Raw genomic sequence first — 20,214 nt, 5'->3', positions numbered from 1 at the left:
GCCAGCAATCATCACTGTTTTCTATGCCTGTGGACAAACTGCTTAGTCCCCCTGAACTTCGGTTTCTTTGCCTGAGAAATAATAAATAATGGGAAGCAGAATTAATGAGAAACATATGCAAAGATCTATCCTAGTGTCTGATGCAAATATACTGAATAAACATTGGTCTTCTCCCCTCCATTGGATTTGGTCCCATATTATAGTTAGAATTACTTTTTCTGCCTTCCTCTGTTGTAGATAACTCTAAGGTAAGTCCTCTATTGAATTTCTCTTTGTATACCACTCTAACACCTAAGCATAGCACCTTGCCCATAGGAGGTGTTCCACACATTTTTCTTCTTTTTTTCTCTTCTTTGCCATACATTTTTGATGAATGGACTATGCACCTGACTTCAGGAAGTCTGGAAGGTAAAGAAATGCAGACACACTTGTACCTGGACTGACCGCCATCCTTCAATCTTATAGCCCTATGTTAATTGCATTCTAATCCTATAAAAGTATTTGATTCATATACTTTCAAGCTTGAAAAGACTTTGTAAGAGATCAAATCCAACATTCTCATTTCTCAGATGAGGAGGTCCAGTAAGGATACATAGCTCTTTCATGTAACCAAAACCGTTCATTGTCCTGTGGCTTTAGGAAAATTTAGTAGTTTTCTTTAGTTCTGATTTCTTCAAATAGTTCCTCTGGACTGGGGTCTCTCAACACCAGCACTACCGAAATTGGGGCTGGAAAATTCTTTGTTGTGGAGGGCTGCCTGTGCACTGTAGGAGTTTAGCAGCTTCTCTGGCCTCTACTCACCAGACACTAGTAAACCACTCCTCCCTCCTTAGTCATGACATTCAAAAATGTCCCCAGACATCACAAATATCCTAGAACTGCTGATCTAGACTCTACTACAGGTAAAATCCTTTCAAAGGACACACTGAGGCCCTCAGGTTATGGGATTGTCTTAATGAATAGTTGGCTAACAAACTTCATTTGTAGCCCACAAACTCCGGAGAGCAGACAGAACCGCTCTGTAGTGAGCACAGGTCTCAGTCACGGGGGGAACCCACTCAGCATGTATATGTGTCATTTAGTTTTCATATTCTGCCTACTTCCAGGGACCTTTGAAGTGGACCCTGACATGTCTTTCTCAGAACAACTGGCTATGTTCTGTGTGTTGTCCAGGAGTCTGGCCTGTGTGAAGGGCCGTTCTGCCGGCCAGAGCCCTTCTTACATCGTGCTCTCACTGCCTGTTTGTCTTTCTGCCCCAGTGGACGTTAAGGTTCACGGCAGCAGAGACAATGACCATCTTGTTCACCATGTATTCTCAGCATCCAGTTGGCACATGGAGGTGCCAAACAAGCATTTATTTAATGAAGATATAATAGAAATTACAACATATTTCATTTAGTTGTGGGTCAAAAGTGCAGAATATTTGTAACCATAGCTTACTCAGCTTAAAATTACACAGAACGCTTACCTGTATTATTCCACTAATGGCAAAGCATATGAGATATATATTATAACTCCATTTGTAAGATGAAGAGGGATGTCCCTAGTAGTCCAGTGGTTAAGACTCTAGGCTTCCACTGCAGAGGGCGTGGGTTCAATCCCTTGTCAGGGAACTAAGATCCCATAAACCTCTTGACTCAACCAAAAAATAAATAAATACGGAAACTGAGGCTCAGAGAAACATTGACTTAGGTAATTATATAGTAAAATGCTTGAATTTGAACCAAGGCTCACCTAACTGCCAATCCTAGTTCTCTTTGCTGTACCACCTCTCCTGTTCGGTCATAAACCTGTGTGTTGACTCCTCCTTTGTAAAGAATGATCAGTTCACAAACAGGGACCAGAAAAATGACTTCATCACTGTGTACAGTTTAGCCTGCTCCTGCCTTTTTGAGAAACCTGTAGGAACATGGTAATAATCTTGTTATATAAAATGGTCCTAGTCCATTCAGGCTGCTGTAACAAAAACACCATAGACTGGGTGGCTTAAACAACAGCATTTCCCCCCTCAGTCTGGAGGCTGAGAAGTCCCTGATCAAGGAGCTGGTAGGTTTGATGTCCAGTGAGAGCACACTTCCTGGTTCATAGACATGATGTCCTTTCATGGCAGAGCGAGTGAGGGAGCGCTCTGAGATCTCTTTAATAAGGACACTAATCCCACTCAGGAAGGTTCCACCTTCATGATCTAATCACCTCCCAAAAGTTTCGCCTCAAATACCATCTCACTGGGGATTAGGTTTTAGTATATGACTTTTGAAGAAATACAAACATTCAGTCTATAGCAAAAATAATTGTCTATAACGGCATTCACAGTGACAAGATTTCATGTATGGGTGTCAGAGAAACTGTGCTTTGATCTTGAATCTGGGGAGCAGGTGAGTACACTATAGGAAAAGGTACTAGGCAGGATAAAACCCAAAGTCTTTTTATTGCATAATTCAATTTCCTTTGTGAAATAGTTGCTGAAAGTTCTGACCCTTGACTCCGCCTCCTTTAAATGCATCTCAGCCCACAGACATTCAGCATTTACCATTTGCTCCCTCAAATTGTCACATTTTGGTAAAAATATATTTAATAAAACAGATTTTTGTCAACTGCTTATGTTCTATCTATTCTATCTCCTTAAAGAAATTGCCTGAGGGGAAGGACGCTTATTTTTCCTTGCCAACTCTGCTAGGTGCTCAATTACTGCTGACAATGATGATAACAATTTTGAAAGAGGAAAAAGTATGCTTTTTAGTTAGTAGCTGAACAGAGGTTTGCACATCTGTGTGCTCAGTCCCACTTCCTGGTTATGGGGTACCCCAGGCGAGGGAAAACAAGGTCCTTTTCCTTAAAGAGCCTGCAGTCTTATCTGTTCCTTCCTCAGACAATGACAGGTAAGGGCTAAGGGAAATCTGTTTTCCTCCTGTCTAAGAGATTCTGTTGAACAGGCGAAGGGCTCGGTAGACAAAGGCAGATGGATAATCTCCCAGCCTATCTCGCCCTCCTGGAGCGGGGCATGGCAACCCACTCCAGTATTCTTGCCTGGAGAATCCCCATGGACAGAGGAGCCTTGCGGGGTCCACGGGGTCGCAAAGAGCCGGACATGACTGAGCGACTAAGCACATGTCTTGCCCTAGCAAGGTAGGTCTGCGGCTGGCCCGTAGGAGGCGCTTCAAAGGACCGAGCTTCGGTTCGCAAGGAGAGGAATCCACATAAGACGCGAAGAAAACCCCGGTTGCGCTCTTTTCTTTTGATTTTCCCTTAGAAGGGGCCAGGAAAAACTGGAAGGTCCGGGCAGCGGGGAAGGGGTGGAGGTCCTCTGCAGTTCAGTTTCCATCTCCCAGCATCCTGTGGCGGATCAGGGGATGGGAGAGACAGGCTTAATTTCGGTAGATGGCCCGGTGGGAGAGTTTTGCCAGCACAGCGGACTCCCTCCCCGGAGCAGACCCGCCGGCAGCACTGGAACCCCGCCCCCGACGCGCAGGCTCCGCCTCGGCGGCCCCGCCCCTTCCCCGGACCCGACTCGGCTGCACTCACACCCGAGCGGTGGCCCGGGAGCCTCCAGGCGAAGAGGCTCCCGCCCGCCCCGAGCCGCGGCCTCCGCATGGAGGAGCCGCGGGCTCCGCCAGCGGGGTCGGCGCCGCTCCCGCTGCCTCTGCAGGGAGGCGGAACCGCTGATGTTCCGGAGCCCGGAGCCCGGCAGCACCCGGGACACGAGACGGCGGCGCAGCGGTACAGCGCCCGCCTGCTGCAGGCCGGCTACGAGCCCGAGAGGTGACGCCCAGGGCTGAGCGCGCGGGGCGCATCCGGGGCGGGCGCGGTGGCCCTGGGAACCGGGCAGCGCTGCTGGGGAGGGAAAGAACAGGTCCCACCACTCAAGCCCTCTTACCGCCTCAACCGCTAACTTCCTGAAACTGGGCTCAGACACCACGCACCCGGCTTTGGTTGGGGGATGCAGGCGGGCACTATGGCAAGGGCTCAGTGCTGAGTTGCACCCGGGAGCAGGTCGGAAAAAAACGATCCCTAAAATCTTAGCCCGGGGTCTGACCTCAACTACACACCCGATGACACCTGGTCCAAGTGGCTCCAACTCGGGGGGGTTCAAACCGAACCTGTTGGAGTCCATCTCCAACTTTGCTTACTCCTCCTTAGCTGTCTCCTCCTAGAACTATCTTCAGAGTCTTACTGTCAGGATGGATGTTCAGATGGATGACCCTCTCAGATCCTGATGAGGACCCCAGCCCCTGTTCCCCCATTCACTGAGGTCTGATGAGACTGCCGGTGCAGCTCACCCCAGGGTCTCTTTAAGATCCAAACCCGGCCCTGCCCTTACCCTGCTGGGGTCTGTAAGGGTCATTGGAGGAAGAGTGGAGGTGTTGATCTGGGCCCCAGGGGACTGACTGAAAAGGAGACAGTGGCTAATCTCAGGATTGTACCACAGCTTGAAATGCAACCCACTGTCCTTCCGGTCCAGAGGATTTGGACTTCTTTCTGTGTCCCATCTGTTGGTGCTCAGCAGCTTGGGGAGGTGACCTGGAAGCTGGGGTTTTTTTTTGGGGGGGAGGGGGTTGGTGGTCTGGGGGAATTAGCTCTGCCAAGGGGCTGGCCGCTATTATGTAAGAACTTTTAACGGCTTAAGGGGCTGCTGGGTGAAACCTGGCCCCTCCTGCCCCAGAAGGCTGGCTCTCTAGAATTGACTCAGTTTCGAGCACCTGTATCCTTCCTGCCATCCTAGAAACCCAGCTACTGGGGCTCAGGGTCTAGGGCGACAGAGAGAGACAAAGGAGGAGAGGGGCCCACAGGGGCTAGAGGGAGGCAGTGCCTCGGTTGGGGGCAGGTGTTGCAAGAGTGTCATTTTGGAACTCAGACCAGGGTCATGCGGGAGCATCCATTCTGCAGACTGTGCTTCTGCACCTGTGCTATCGCCACCCCCACCAGATTCTGAATAGCCGGTGTCAAACCTGAGACCCACCCAGGTGGTGTATGAGATTCAAAACCTGCTGGTTAGACCTCCATCTGCTGGCTGTAGTTTAGAAACTGTGGGAAGAGGACAGGGTTCCATCAGAAGTCTAGGTTTGAGGCCAGAGTTATTGTGCCCTGGCTTGAACCTGGGCAAGCTAGGTCCTCTAAACCAGCTCAACAATGTCAGTGTTAATGCTCCTCCCCGCAGCTCCCACAACTCTCCCCTTGGAAGTGTTTTGAAATTTTGTCCCTTCAAAATAGCCCCAGACTAGAAAGAGACCTGCCTGGATATGGATGCCTGGTTGGGCACCATTCCCCCTGTGTCAGAGGGAGGGGCTTGATGGGGCTTGGCCTGCTCTCCTGCTCCCAGCTGATAGGTGTGGAACCTCAGGGGACCACTGGCCCTTCCTTGAGCTGGGGACACCACTGGTTGCCTGGTGTCTCCTCCCCAGGGAGGAAGCAGCTGGGGAAGATCAGGAAGAGGGAGGAGGAAAGCTGAGGGTGGGGGTGGGAGGTGGATTAACTAGTCTCTGGAAAAGGACAGCCTAACCCAGGGCTGAGCCCAGCAGCTTAGAGTAATGAGATGCCCGGACACAGGTCAAAGCAGGAGGAGGGAAGGGGGGTGGGGGGCAGCAGAAAGGGAGTGGGGCTGTGAGGTCTGTCATGCTGGGAGGAGGACTCTCCCCACAACTCAGCCTGGTGGCATCCCTCCTCTCCTGGTTCCGAGTTTGAGGCCAGGGCAAATGTCATACTGAGGTCACCTGAGCTGGCAGACCCCAGCTGCTGTCCTGGGCCCCAGCCCTGGGGGAACCCTAGCCATCCATGACCCACGTTTCAGGAGACAGTGACGCAGAGCAGACCACAGGGGCAGCCTGTGTGCTGTTCCTGCCATGCCCTCTAGCTTCATCATTCTGTGGCTAGAAAGGTGCCCAGGACAGCGCTGAATGGCCAGTTGCTTCCTCTAGCCAGGCTCACTGCTTTGCCTCTAGGCGGCTACTAGGAGGGCCTCATGCTGGTGCCCTCAGAATAACCCCCTTCCCCATATGGCTCAGACCCTCCGCATGAGTCTGTGAGTGCTGAGGGATCAGGTACACCCAAGGCATTCCTGGCAAGCTGGCCCCAGCCTGCACTCAGCAGAGAACCCCAGTAGGCCCTCCTTCTCAACACCAGAGGGCTTCCAGGGGCCCCCATCAGGAGCCTCCTTCAGACTCCCCAGTTTGAGAGGAAAGCTTGGGAGTCTGTGGCTTTTCTGGTGCCCCTCAGTAAGAAAGAGGGCACAGTGGACATCTGTGAGTCCTCGGCAGCACTCTAGCCTCAAGGGCCTCATCGCTCTAGCTCTGTGGGAAGCCTCCCCTCCCCTCTCACACAGATGGAACAGTCTCTGTTTTCCTGGCAGGGTCGCGGGAAGTCACTGAGGGAGGCTGGGCATCTCAGGGAGTCTCCCTTGGGCCCAGCTGCCACCACACTGGTGAGAGGTAAACAAACCCAGCCCCCAGGGCTAGGGACGGGGAGGACCACAGACAGCCGCCCTGCCAGGGGAAGGACAGGGTCCCTGGCCCACTTTTCCCTCATTTCACCAACAGTGAGCTGTAGGGACTAGAGGAGGATAGAGGGAGGAGAAGGTGGCATTTGGGCCTGGGGCAGGGAAGGGGCTGGCACCTGCTTTCTGACTTCTGGTCAGGGAGTAGCATTAGCAGTTCTGGTCACATGAAGGGGAAAGGCTGGCCCCAGACACCCCCACCTCCTCCCATGGGAATCAACCTGCTACCTAATGTTACTACTTTCATGTAGAAATCTGGGTCTTGCTGGGCATCCAGGGCCACCAAATGTCTGCTTGGGGAAATTCTCAAGACTTCCCTAGCCTCTGTCCTAATTTGTATGTATACTTACTTGCCTAAGCCAGGCCTGTGGTTCCCCCCACCCCACCAGCTTCCCACCATGCTACCCTCCGAATAAAAGCAAACTTTGCTCTCTGGGGCTAAACCTCCCTGGTATCCACACTACTTTCTGAGCTGGGGATAATACAGGATGTCAGACTGAAGCATTAGATCAGGAACCAGGGGTAGTACCTGTCCCCAGCCCCTCCTGAACTGTAGGTTTTGCATCTGTAAAGCAGGGGTGGGGGGAGGACACCTAATAATTGGCAATTAGTAGATTGTAGAGTAAATGTGATCATTTATGAAAAATGCCTTGTAGACGGCAGAGGGCTCCAAAGCCACCCAAAGGTCAGGAATTGTTATTGTTCAGATGCCTGACCCCTAGGAATGATGCCCAGTTGTGGGGAGCAGGTGGGGGTGCACTGCAGAGAGGGTATAACAACTTCAGACTCCAGTGTGTTGGGCAGCTGTCGGCCCAAACCAGTTCCTCAGGGCTCTGGACCCTGATTCGAGTCTGAGCCTTAGTCTTGGGGAAGACAAACCATGTGAGAGGTTACCCCGGGACTAGGCAGCAGGGCCCCAGGGAGACTCATGCCCGCGGGGTCGGTGGCCTGGGTGGCCGGGTTTGCTGGCCCTGCCGGAGGCGCTGCGGGGAACCCAAGAGGCGGGACTTGGATTGGCGGAGGGGGCGTGTCCCGACCTGGCTCCGCCCCCTCCGCCGGTGAACACACACGCCCTCCGCCGCCCCGGTCCCCAGCGGCCGCTGTGCCACTGCGGGCGGCCCTGGGCGTGCGCGCGGCGGCGGCGGCGGCGGCTGGGCTGGGCTCCGCGGGGCTCTTTGTGCTGCTGGGGGCGGAGGCGGCGGGCTCCTGAGGGAGGGGCGGGAGGAGCGGAGGTGCGGGGGAGGGCGGCTCCCCGGGCCCGCCCCGCGGCTGCCGCAGCCCCCGCCCCCGGCCCGCCCAGCCCGCGGCGGCAGCGTGGCCGTGGTGCGGCGTCAGCAGCAGCAGCAGCAGCAGCAGCCTCGGCGGCAGCAGCAGCAGCGGCGGCGGGGCGGCCCGCGCGGGTGTTTATGTCGGGTCGCGGTGTCTCCTGGCAGCATGGCGGACTACCTGATCAGCGGCGGCACCGGTTACGTGCCCGAGGACGGGCTCACTGCGCAGCAGCTGTTCGCCAACGCCGACGGCCTCACCTACAAGTAAGCGCTGGGGGCCTCAGCCCCACCTGGGCGCGCGCACCAACGCGCCGCGATCCTCCCAGGCCCCGGCCCTGCACGTGCGCCGCTCGCTCCTGGGTGACGCCCGCGTCCCCGGCCCGATTCGAGCCACTTGGGCAGCGGCGGGAGCGAACGGGGAGGGGTGGGCGGGTGCGGGCAGGGCCGGGCCAGGGAAGGAACGCGGCCCGCGCCGAGAGCAGACGGACGGACGTGGCACAGCGACATCGCGGCCCTCGGTGTCATGCCCCGTTTCTGCCTAGATCCGGGTCCGGCCTGCCCCCTTCCTCTTCCCTCGGGGCATCTTGGCCGCATGAAGGGGGCATTGGGGGCGTGTGGGAACACGAGATGTGAGAGTTCTGGAGACTTTTCCCAGACCTTGGTCCAGGACACTCTCTCACTCTCAGCGTCACCACGAGGGCAGGAGTCGGTGCGGGGGTGGGGGTGGGGGCGGGGGAGGGGTGCTCAGGCAGCTGCTTGGGTGTTGCCCCCAGGAGATGCCCAGCTGGGCAGTTGGGATGGCACTTTTTTTCCACCCTCCAGTCCGGCCCTCTTTCCACGTGTGCCCCTGCCTGCGTCCAAGTTAGTTAGTACTGGTGTTCCCCACTTGGCCGGAGTATTCTTTGACGATCACCCACCCAAGCCCTCCCCACCCAGGATTTTTGAAGACGACAAGACCATTTGCCTCTGGCTTAGTGTGTTTTTCCATGGGCCCTGGGCCAGTTGTCCTGCTGGCTGCAGGCCTGGCGCTAGCTCTTCTCTTGGCTGCAGGGCTGTGTCCATGCCAGAAAAGAGCATCAGGGCCTGGGACTAGGGTGGAGCAGGGATGCTCTGAGCCAAGAGCATCCTTGCCTTGTCCCCTGCTAGCTCCTGCCTTCGCCTGTAAGCACTCCTGCCTGGCAGGCCGTTTCCCTGGACACCAGGATACCCAGTCACTCCTAAGGAGTGTCTCCTCTTGCTTGTCTGCGTAGCTGAGATGTGGGCCAGGCAAGGGATACGTGTGATACCTAGAAAATGCCAAGAGGCCCAGACTCCAGCATTTCTTCTGCCTCTAAGTGAGCCACAGAGGCCTCTTCACTGTACAGTAGGGCTGCCAGGGGACATGGGCAGTTAAGATTATTTCTTTGGTGGGCTTTGATGAAGTGGGGATAGAGTATATATATTTTTCCATGGTGTCTCGCAGGAACACTTCCCAGGGAGTCGTTCTACATCCTGGGGCAAATTAAAGACCCCACCCATCCCTTCCACCCTGTAGTTTTTCCTTCCTGCCCTGGGGTGCCTGCTGCTTTGCTTAGTCCAGTTGGGAGTGTTCCTGAATACCCCGAGACGTTTACTTTTGGGCGTGTCTGTTAAGGCCCTGAGACTGCAGGCCCGGCAGGGCTCCTGGGCTGTGACCCTGTGCTTTGCGGCATCCGGGCAGGCCTGTAGCCCTCTTCTGGGGATTGCTGGGACCATGGCCCACGTTGGTGTTGGCCACTGCCAGGCTTTGGCTGGGCCTCCTGTGTTGTGTCCCCTTCCTCTCGTTTCCCATCCCAGGCTGTGTCCATTGGTTGCTCCAGTCCAACTGGGCAGAGCGGTAGGGATGCCTGCTCTATTGGCATGCACCCGTGCTCAGCCCCCTGGGGTCCCTTGATGCCGTTCTGAGCCCTGTGTGACTCAGCAGCCCCGGCACTGGGCTGAGCAGCTTGCCCTGTGCTGTGTGGTGTTCATGCTGGGCGGCGCTCCTACGCTGTTCTCAGGTGCATTCTGTGTTTATTTATCATCTCCCCATCTCCAAGACTGAGGAGTTTTCAAGGGCAGGCCCCATATCCGCTGTGTGCAGCCTTATGGGAATGTCTGGGTCCCTTGATGAACTCTGAGCCCTAAAGGCAATGGGTGTTTGGGGCCAGCTGCCCTGGTGGCGACCCGGGACCGCAGAGTTTGTGCCACATTTGGCTCTAGCTCCCTGGGCTGAGGCTGACGAGATACTAGCAGGGGGCAGGAGGGTGGTTGAGTCCTGAACAGGTCACAGGGTTCAGATACTCTGCTCCTCTCCCCACCCACACACTGCTTCCCCTGGCGTGGCAGGCCCTGCCCCTTTCAGGGACCCCTCTTCACCCAGTAACGCTCACTTCCTTTCTTCACAGCGACTTCCTGATTCTCCCAGGATTCATAGACTTCACAGCTGATGAAGTGGTGAGTGAAGGGCAGAGGGGCTGTGTGTATGGTGTAGGACGCTGATCTCTGGCTCAGGGGTGTGGGAGAGAGATTTTTCTGGGAGAGGTGGTGGATGTAGCCATTTGTGCTGTGGGCAGTGGGTTATGCCTGATGGGTTAGAGGCAGGGATTCAGTGGGATCCTGAAAGGTGGGTCTGGTCTGGGGCCTGCAGTAAAGTTTAGAACCAGGGAGGATGTGGGGGTAGATGTAGGTGTGGCTGCTTTATTACTTACTGAATTTTCTCTGAAGTGCTAAGCAAAGATATCCTAGAAGCCAGTAAAATTATGGAGACTTTGGAAGAGGTGGACAGACTTGTTTGTGGGTCCATGACTTAGAAGAACTGGCGAGAGGATCTGAAGAAGTTAGATTGTGGTCTAATACAAGGAAACAGTGCTTTTCCTAACCAGCGGGGCTCAGGAATAAACTGAGTGAATGACCAATATCCTTTATACTATTAACATACGACAACCCAAATTTCCCTGGTGGCACAGTGGATGAGAATCTGCATGCGAATGCAGGAGACACAGGTTCGATTACTGGTCCGGGAAGATTCCATACGCCTCAGAGCAGCTAAGCCCATGCACCACGACTACTGAACCAGCGAGCCACAACTACTGAGGCTGTGCACCTAAAGCCTGTGCTCCGCAACAGGAAAAGCCACCAAAATGAGAAGCCCTCACACCACAACGCAGAGTAGCCCCTGCTCACCACAACTAGAGAAAGCCCATGTGTAGCAAGGAAGACCCAGCACAGCCAAAAAAAGTTTTTTTAAATAATAAAATTAAAAAAACATGCAACAACATTATAGGAGCCAAGAAGCTAAATGCTAATGGGTGTTAGTCATTTCATGGAAAAGTTATCCTATGATGAATTAGTACACATTTTAAAAAAAGTTTTTCTGTTGCTGTTACCATCAATATTTATTCAGGTTTGATTCTTATGGAACACCAGAGGGCCTGAGTGTGCCCAGATCTTTTATATGTTGGGGAAGCTCATATCCAGCTTGTGTAGTCATTGCTGACCCAGACAGATTGTTAAGGGGACATTAGGACTATTCTGGATATTCCCTTTGTGATAGCAACCTGGAAGCCTGCTTGGTTTGGCTGTTCAGTTTCACAAAGTGAAAGTGAGCGGCCTGGCCTTGTGCTGGTGCTTCCCTGGTGGCTGAGATGGTAAAGAATGCCTGCAATGCAGAAGTCGTAGGTCCAATCCCTGAGTTGGGAAGATCCCCTGGAGAAGGGAATGGCAACCCCCTCCAGTGCTCTTACTTAGATAATCTCTATGGACAGAGGGTCCTGGTTGGCCACAGTCCATGGGGTTGCAAAGATTTGGACACAGCTGAGCGACTAACAGTTGACTTTGGCCCAGATCCTGGGCAGAGTGCAAGGAAGAGAGGGATGGAAGAAGCCCACTGGCCATCAAGGGTCTCCTTCCTTTGGTCTATGTCAGGAGGCTGTGGCTCTTCTGCGCTAGGATAAGCGAGGAGAAGGGGGAGTTTTCTAGACTGCGGGGCCGAGGTTATTGGCCCGGCCCTGAGAATAGACTGTAGGGGTCTTTGAGTCTCCAGAAAGTTATATAGCAAAGTCTGTGTCTGGGGGTTTAGGGGGCTAGGATCCATAGCTGTTAACCTGAATCTCGGAGGAGTCTGTGATCCAGCCTGATCTACTGCTCACAGGCAGATGCTTCCTGAATACTCTTGCCATCTTGACCTCTCCTTTGAGCTGTGGACAGGTAGTCACCTTCTCCCCCGGGTGGGCTGCCTAATAGACTCCTTCCCATGCCTCCCTCTCACCAGGCCCCAGAATCTCCCACCTGAACCCGTCAGCAGCCTCCCTAGAGGTGTCTCTGTCTAGACCTTATCACCCAGAATCCTGTCTTCACATTGCAGCTTGAGCGACCTCTTTAAAACATGAATCAGATCATGTCTTTCTTCTGCTTGTGGTCCTCCAGTGGCTTCTCATCGCAAAGTCAAATCCAAGCTCCTCTTCGAGGCTTTCAAGGCTACACATCCTTGCCCCCCCACTTCTCTGCCCATCTCTCTCCCTTTTCTCTACTCTGCTAGCTTTTTCTTCCTTAAATGCACTGCAGGAGAACTGGAATCAGAGACAGGGGTTCACACACAGTTCCCTCAGCCTGGAAAAACAGACTCCTGGACTTTTACTTGACTACTTTCCCTTTGTCACCCCCTCAAGAAAGAGGTTTTTCCCACCACCACATTCTTCCTCTGGTGGTCACTTTGCCTCTTGCTTTTCTTTGGAGCCTTCATCCCAACTGGAATCATCTTGGATATGTTTCGTGTGTGTCATTTTTCTTTCCAAGTAGAATGTAAGCTCCAGAGGAGGTAGCAGAGACCTCATTCGCTTTGCTCACTACTGTATCCCCAGGGCCTCTCCCGTGCCAGGTACATGCAGGAGCTCAGTAAGTGTTTGTTGAATGAATGATAAAACTTTTCATGTAGACCGTGTCTCCATCCTCAGGACCTGACTTCAGCCCTGACTCGGAAGATCACGTTGAAGACGCCACTCATCTCATCCCCCATGGACACTGTGACAGAGGCTGACATGGCCATTGCAATGGCTGTGAGTTGGGCACGTGGGTGGGGGCCGAGAGGACTTAGCAGGGGGGGCCGGACGTCAGGAGGAACTGCAATCAGAGGTGGGGTTGGCAGAGTGAGAACGACTGGCCCCTGACTCTAACTGTACTTCCCTTCTACCCCAGCTGATGGGCGGTATCGGTTTCATTCACCACAACTGCACTCCAGAGTTCCAGGCCAATGAGGTGCGGAAGGTCAAGGCAAGTACCAGGCCCGTTCCCAGGAAGAAGATGCCTTCTGGTGGTCCCCTGCCTCTCGGACCCTCACCCCTCCCCAAACCCCCAGTGCCAGCTCTGTGGGCCCATGTGCTCCCTGGCTGACTCCTGTGGGGTCTTGTCTGGCCTTCCAGTGAGGGCATAGGGCTCAATTCTCATTTCCCCACTGGCTTCTTGCCCCAATACATTCTGTCCCCTGTGGCCAGACTGTACACCATCTCCAGCTTTCTTCCAGCCTTTTCCTTCCCCTGTCTCTCCCCTCAGAAATTTGAACAGGGCTTCATCACGGACCCAGTGGTGCTAAGCCCCTCGCACACTGTGGGCGATGTGCTGGAGGCCAAGATCCGGCATGGCTTCTCAGGCATCCCCATCACTGAGACGGGCACCATGGGCAGCAAGCTGGTGGGCATCGTCACCTCCCGAGACATCGACTTCCTCGCCGAGAAGGACCACACCACCCTTCTCAGTGAGGTACCTCTGGGGTGGGGAGGGCGTGGCTGGGACAGAGAGGACCCCAGGTCCGGGGCCTCAGGCTGGTGCCTGTGACCAGGGACCAGAGGGAGGCCTGGCTCCCTTCTCTCTCACCTGCCAACCTGCAGGCAAATGTTCCTGGCCCCACAGGTGATGACCCCGCGGAATGAGCTGGTGGTGGCTCCGGCGGGTGTGACATTGAAAGAGGCAAATGAGATCCTGCAGCGCAGCAAAAAAGGTACCAGGGAGCAGTTGGAAAATGCACCCCCTTCCCACCAGAGCCCCCTGTTGCTTCACAGCTTTGCAGGTTGTCCCTGCAACCAGGCTGGGCCTTGGGGAAGGTCTGAATAACCTCAGACTGGAGCATGATTCCCGAGGTCTCTTTCCTAGTTTAGAAAATCCCATCCCTTATTTGGCGTCTTCATAGTATGTTTCTCAGAACAACTAGTTCTGTGAAACACTCATTATGAAGAAAGGGCAGTGTGGTCCTAGAAAGTCGAAAATGCTTCTGTGTCCCCATCTTGCATAAGGATTACTTTATCAAGGGCTCTGAGAAATCCTACAGTTAAATTCATTTGACAGTGGGGCAGTTGACATAGTATTCATTAGGTCCCTATGGGAGCCACTGGGAAATGCCCCCATGGCCCAGGCTGGATCGTCTTCAGGGGTGGCAGTGGGCAGGACACGTGTTCCTCCCTGCAGGAGAGCCTCACGTTTGTGCCCTGGCTAGGAGGTTTCGACCACTGTGGCCTGTGGCCCAGCAGGTGAAGGGCTGCCAGTGCGCAGGGGCTGCCCACGGAGCCCGGCCTCGCCACAGGGCAGGAAGAGCTCCAGGAACCGGGTTTCTTTGCTTCCTGTTCGCTGGGCAGAGGGCCAGGTCCCTAGGAACACTTCCTGGGTGGTTGCTGCCACCTAGCGGTGGCTTTGGGTACTGCAGGGTCATGTCTGGCCTGGTCCCTTTTCATCCTCACTACCCATCCTGCCCGACCTCCAGAAGCCTGCTCCTTCATCTCACACCTGCGTTCCTTGTCAGGGAAGCTGCCCATTGTCAATGATCGAGACGAGTTAGTAGCCATCATTGCTCGCACTGACCTGAAGAAGAACCGGGACTACCCCCTGGCCTCCAAGGATTCCCACAAGCAGCTGCTGTGCGGGGCGGCTGTGGGCACCCGTGAGGATGACAAATACCGCCTGGACCTGCTCACCCAGGCGGGCGCCGATGTCATAGTGCTGGTAGGGGCACTGCCCTGGAGAAGGGGTGGTTCAGTAGACTCTGCACTTATGAAGAGCCAGCTTCACCTCTAATTAAGCCCAGAGTCAGAACTGGGAGGGTCACTGGGACTCTGACAGCTTAGAACAAAGTGAGGACCCCCTGGGGGCACGCTGCACTTACATAACTTGACCCTGATGTCTATCGTGCTCGTTGAGTGCGAGGGCTCACCAGCCGCTGCACTAAGAACTGTATGTGGGTGAACTCAGTCAGTCCTCATTGATGTATGGTCACCAAGCCCATTTGTCAGGGGGGGGAACTGAGGTTCAAGAGGTTAAGTAATTTAGTTAGTGAGTTGGTGGGAACAGCATATGACCCCAGGTCCCATCTCTTTGCCCGTCCATATCGTGGGTATGAAGGGGCTTTGTCTGCCCTGCAACTATCCATGAGTGGTACATACCCTTTGCAGGGGAGGTAGGCCCTTTTGAGAATCTGCTGAGAATTGTCTACTCACTGCCCAGAAAAAGAGGCGCATTCTCATAGAGCTTGCATCGGTTTGTCCACTCAGAACCCCTGAAACCCCCCTCCCTCAGTGAGGGTCCTCAGCCTCCAGCCCTCAGCTTTCCTGGTCCCCTTCCCACAGGACTCATCCCAAGGGAACTCTGTGTATCAGATCGCCATGGTACACTACATTAAGCAGAAGTACCCCCACCTCCAGGTGATTGGGGGGAATGGTGAGTGCGGGGTCCCTGCTCACATCCTGGCCCTCGCCCCCTCCCCGTGTAACCTCTCCGTGTCATTTGGCATCCCCTGGTGGTGGCATCGCTCCTGGCATGGGAGGCGGGGGGCTGCCGGGATGGGCTTTGGTCACAGTAGGTGGGGGGCGTGGGGGGTGGGTATGGACTGGGGTCCCAGGACGCCCTTGGGCGGGGCGGGGGCAGCGCATCCTGACACTCTTCTTGCCCTCCGACTGCCGCTCTCCCCAGTGGTGACAGCAGCTCAGGCCAAGAACCTGATTGACGCTGGTGTAGACGGGCTGCGTGTGGGCATGGGCTGTGGCTCCATCTGCATCACCCAGGAAGGTGAGTGTCAGGAGGAGCGTGAGTGGCTGCACTTCCAATGCCCCCAGCTGTTAACAGGCCCTGGGGCCTCACTCTCCCGCCACGAGTGCGTGCAGAGCGCTCGCTCAGTCAGGCCCCTTCCTGGGGTTCAGGAGTGACCCAGGCTCAGACTGTTTAGCCCACTGACTTGCGGGGAGACAGGTATCCGAGGAGGTAACCATGAGTTTTTGGTGTGTATCAGTCTGCTTCTCAGATTCTGGTCTAGGAAGCCCAGTTGGCAGACCCAGGACTAGGATATTTGGTCCCTCTAGTGAGGGTTATGTCTCCTAAATGCTGCTCAACCTGTTTGGTCTTTAAGCCTCTGCTTTTAACTCCCTGGGCTTCCCTAGTGGCTCAGACAGTTAAGAATCCACCTGCAATGTAGGAGACCAGGGTTCCATCCCAGTCCAGTTTGGGAAGATTCCCCTGGAGGTGGACAAGGCAACCCACTCCATTCCACCTCTGTATTAGCTGACCCCTGAGGTGAGATGTAGGCTTTTTCTATAAATTAAGATATGTTAATTGAGCACCTGCTGTGTGTCAGGCATTGTTCTAAATCTTGGGGATGTGAAAAGAACAAAACAGAGGTACAGGCAGAGGAGACTTCTTTCCTCCTTTATCTAGCCTTGCATCCATTCCCTAGATACAGGCCCATTTCTTAGAATTCTCACTTAGAAATCGAATACTTAAGAGCCTTGGACAATGAAGCTTAAAGAAATGCAAACCAATATCCCAAAGGAGGCTGTGAGTACCTAACCCTAGTAATGGTGAAGGGGAAGCTAGTGCGTGGAGAGAGGCGAGGCTGAGGTCAGTACTGATGCAGCTGCTGGCGTCCACATTGGGCTCTTGTAGGTGAGGAGGTCCAGGTTCCTGGAATAACATTTACCCTAGTGCTATTGTTATTTTTATTAGCCACGTGAATATCCAGAGCAGTCCTTTTTCCCAAGAGGAGGTTGGGCAGCAGGAGTGAGGGGCCTGTAATTGGCCCCTGTTGCTGTTGACACCTGTCTCGTGTACCGTCCCCAGTGATGGCCTGTGGTCGGCCCCAGGGCACTGCCGTGTACAAGGTGGCTGAGTACGCCCGGCGCTTCGGGGTCCCAGTCATAGCCGACGGCGGCATCCAGACCGTGGGGCACGTGGTCAAGGCGCTGGCCCTCGGAGCCTCCACAGGTGAGGGGGCGGGTCCGCTGGCGATGGGGCAGGCCAGCAAGGGGTGGTCGGAGGGCCCAGGGGCTAGAGACACTGACCCCCCCCCCCACCGCCGCAGTGATGATGGGCTCCCTGCTCGCGGCCACCACGGAGGCCCCCGGCGAATACTTCTTCTCGGATGGTGTGAGACTCAAGAAGTACCGCGGCATGGGCTCGCTGGACGCCATGGAGAAGAGCAGCAGCAGCCAGAAACGCTACTTCAGGTGCCTGCCCGCCCCACCCCTCCCCGGCCTTGGGCCAGCACATCAGCCTCCAGTCCTTCAGGTCCGCACGTACCCTCTGACTTCCCACAGTGGCTCCCAGTCTCCATATTACAGCTCTGGAAACCAAGGCACAGGGCAACGAGTCACAGGCCCAAGACAGTGCCGGGGCTGCCTGACTAGGAACGCACGCTAGTTTATGCTATAGCACAGAGAGTAGCAGCTTTAGAGGTCGTTCTGGGGCTTCCCAGGGGGCGCTGGTGGTAAAGAACACGCCTGCCAAGGCAGGAGACATAAGCAACACAGGTTCGATCCCTGCGTTGGGGAGATCCCCTGGAGGCCACGGCAACCCACTCCAGCATTCTTGCCTGGAGAATCCCATGCACAGAGGAGCCTGGAGGGCTACAGTCCATGGGGTCGAACAGAGTCGGACACAACTGAAGGACTGAGCATGCCTGCTGGCTAGTGGCCGCTCTGCCAGTACCCTCCAGAGGTGGAGTGGGGTCCCCCGAGCCCTGGGCAGTAGGGCTCAGTCTCCCCGCCCTCCATGCAGCGAGGGAGACAAGGTGAAGATCGCGCAGGGCGTCTCGGGCTCCATCCAGGACAAAGGCTCCATTCAGAAGTTCGTGCCCTACCTCATAGCGGGCATCCAGCACGGCTGCCAGGACATCGGGGCCCGGAGCCTGTCTGTCCTGCGGTGAGTGCAGCAACTCGAGGGCCACAGGTGGGAGGCTAGTGGGAGGCTCCTGGCCCCCTCCCTCGCTTCCTTTCTCTGTCTCGGTCTCTCCTCCCTGCTTGCTGCCCCTGACCGGCACCGTCTCCCTGCTGGCAGGTCCATGATGTACTCAGGAGAGCTCAAGTTTGAGAAGCGGACCATGTCGGCCCAGATTGAGGGTGGTGTCCACGGCCTGCACTCGTAAGTGCGGAGGCCTCCTGGCCCTGGCTGGCTGGCCCTGGGTCGGGCAGGCGGGGCCGTGGTTCAGCGGCTGAGCCGAGGTTTCAGGGACGGAGGCTGCAGCAGGGTGACCCCAGCACCCTCTCCTTTGGTGCCTGGCCCACCCTGGAACCCCGCCCTTTAGCCCCTCATGCAGGCAGGCCCTCCCCTCCCCTCGGGTGTCTCACCCCCCCACCCCGAGCTGGGCACGGGAGATGTGACCACTTGCCCCTCCTGGCTTCCCAGCCCTTGCTTGCTCAGAAGCTTGGTGGCTGGTCGCAGGGCTGGCGGTGCTGGGCTCTCGCTGGTGGTGGCACCCAGCAGGCAGGTGGAGGCTGGGGGCACGAGCCCTTGGTAGGGAGAAGGGCAGAGAGACCAATGCCAGGGCCGGCGCTGGGGCGACCGTGGGCGGGGGTAGTGCTAGTTGGCAGCAGTAGTTGCAGGCATGCAGCCCTGCCCTGATCAAGAGGGCCTGTCCCCCCAGGCAGAGGCGGGCATCTAACCTGTGTCTCTTTCTGCCCCATCCTCCCGTAGCTATACCTTTCTGCCGTGTAAGTAACCGCGCTGCCTGGGGCCAAGCGTAGAGTAGAGCAGGGGGCAGTCTGGGTGGGGCCTGGGCTGGGGTGGGGGGCGTTGGGCTGGGGGCGGAGCTGGGGTGTCATCATGGGACTTGGACCCTAGGACTAACATCGTGGTGGGGGCAGCTGGCCTTGGCCTTCCCTGCAGGGGAAACGTCCCCTCCTGGGGTGCAGAGAGGCGTCCCTGACCACAGGCCTGAGGCTGGCCTGTCTGGGACCAGACCCAGTGACCACAGGGGGCTCAGGCCACTATGGCTGCAGGGGTGGGTGGAGACGTGAGCGGCAGAGCCCGGCCTGGCCTGACCTCACCGTGTGGGGATGGGCCGCGCTGTCCTGAGCCGCCTCCACCCCGGCCCTGAGGACAGACCCTCCACCAGGTGCGGCCCGAGGAGTATGGCTGTCTCTGGGCCTGGCTTGGCTCTTCCCGGAGCCTTGGCCTGAAGTGGATGAACAGAGGCACTGGGCTTGCTTCCCGTCCCTTCCCACACCCCCACTCCCATCCCCTCCACCGTGGCTGAGGGGCAGGGGCTTCAGCAGCAGCTCACTGCCTCCCCTGAGAGCCTGGGGGCCACCTGGCAGCCCAGGGCCAGCCTGGGCAAGGGGCTCTGGGAAGGCGGGGCGCGCTTCCCGCTCGCCCACTCTGGGGTTTCGCTCTGCCTTTGTGCCCGCAGTTACGAGAAGCGGCTGTACTGAGGACGGCGCCGGCGGCCGAGGCAGCGGAGGGGGCGTGCCCCAGGGCCCCGCTTCCGGCGCAGCCTCCCTCCGTAACTGAGCAGTCCACAGACTTGCACTACTGGTTCCCCGGCTCCTTTTCCAGGGAGAGGGGCGGGGGTGGGCCCTGGTGTCCACGGCCCTTCCCTGGGCCTCCCCCCGCCCCTCCACTCCGCAGAGTCAGGACTGCTCCCGGGCTGGCCTGCCCTGGGAGTCCTCCCAGGGCCCCCGTCCTTCAGCCCCCCTGAGCCCAGCCAGCCTGGACTCTCAGGCCCTGCGCCTGCCTCAGGTCTTTCTCGCTGCAGCCTGCTCCGGCCCGGCTCCCGCCCCTGGGACCAGTGGCCCCTCCTGGCTTCTCCCGTAGGGCACCCCCCCACCGCAGAAATGGTGCTCTCCTGGCCTGCCTCCGGCCCCTTCCCAGGCTGTTGCGCCCTCAGCCGTGGGACGCTAGCGGGCTCCTGACCCAGGCCGGAGGGAGGTCTTTGCCCCCTTCCCCTGGCCGGGACTCCCCAGCCCTGCCCCTCAGGCCGCCCGTCCCTGGCTCTGGGGAGGAGGCTGCCCACCATTCCCGACTGGCCCCCATCCCCAGGTGTACCATCCCTGACCTCTCCTCTCAGCTGCAGTCGAAGGCTTTAACTTTGCACACTTTGGGGGCCACAGTCGCGTCATTGTATGTTAAAATAATCTGAATAAATCAAGAGGTTTCAGCGCCTCTGCCCTCCTGTCTCTGTCCCCTGTCCGCTGGACTGCTGGCCCCCATCCC

The 20,214-nt window shown here is 56.5% G+C and overlaps 1 protein-coding gene across 1 annotated transcript; it reads left to right on the top strand.

Annotated features, from left to right (window-relative positions):
* The first annotated feature begins 3,522 nt into the window (after positions 1–3,522).
* On the top strand, positions 3,523–20,158 carry IMPDH1 (inosine monophosphate dehydrogenase 1). Its single transcript, XM_065938701.1, has 15 exons — positions 3,523–3,759; positions 7,921–8,019; positions 10,161–10,209; positions 12,708–12,809; positions 12,949–13,023; positions 13,303–13,509; positions 13,660–13,747; positions 14,543–14,742; positions 15,363–15,453; positions 15,706–15,801; positions 16,846–16,989; positions 17,087–17,231; positions 17,782–17,925; positions 18,061–18,144; positions 19,412–20,158. The coding sequence occupies exons 1-15, from the start codon at positions 3,590–3,592 to the stop codon at positions 19,431–19,433; spliced, it is 1,716 nt and encodes a 571-aa protein (XP_065794773.1). The 5' UTR covers positions 3,523–3,589; the 3' UTR covers positions 19,434–20,158.
* The last annotated feature ends 56 nt before the right edge of the window (positions 20,159–20,214 follow it).

Source organism: Muntiacus reevesi, chromosome 6, assembly GCF_963930625.1.
Source record: "Muntiacus reevesi chromosome 6, mMunRee1.1, whole genome shotgun sequence".
NCBI lineage: Eukaryota > Metazoa > Chordata > Mammalia > Artiodactyla > Cervidae > Muntiacus > Muntiacus reevesi.
Note: the sequence above shows the minus strand (reverse complement) of the source record. Positions and strands in the feature narration are given on the sequence as shown.

Bases quoted from the DNA above. Each gene is read 5' to 3' on its own strand.
- IMPDH1 (XM_065938701.1), top strand. From the start codon at position 3,590: ATGGAGGAGCCGCGGGCTCCGCCAGCGGGGTCGGCGCCGCTCCCGCTG. The intron at 12,810-12,948 runs GTGAGTTGGGCA...CTTCTACCCCAG, and splicing joins ACATGGCCATTGCAATGGCT to CTGATGGGCGGTATCGGTTT. The intron at 17,926-18,060 runs GTGAGTGCAGCA...CCCTGCTGGCAG, and splicing joins CGGAGCCTGTCTGTCCTGCG to GTCCATGATGTACTCAGGAG.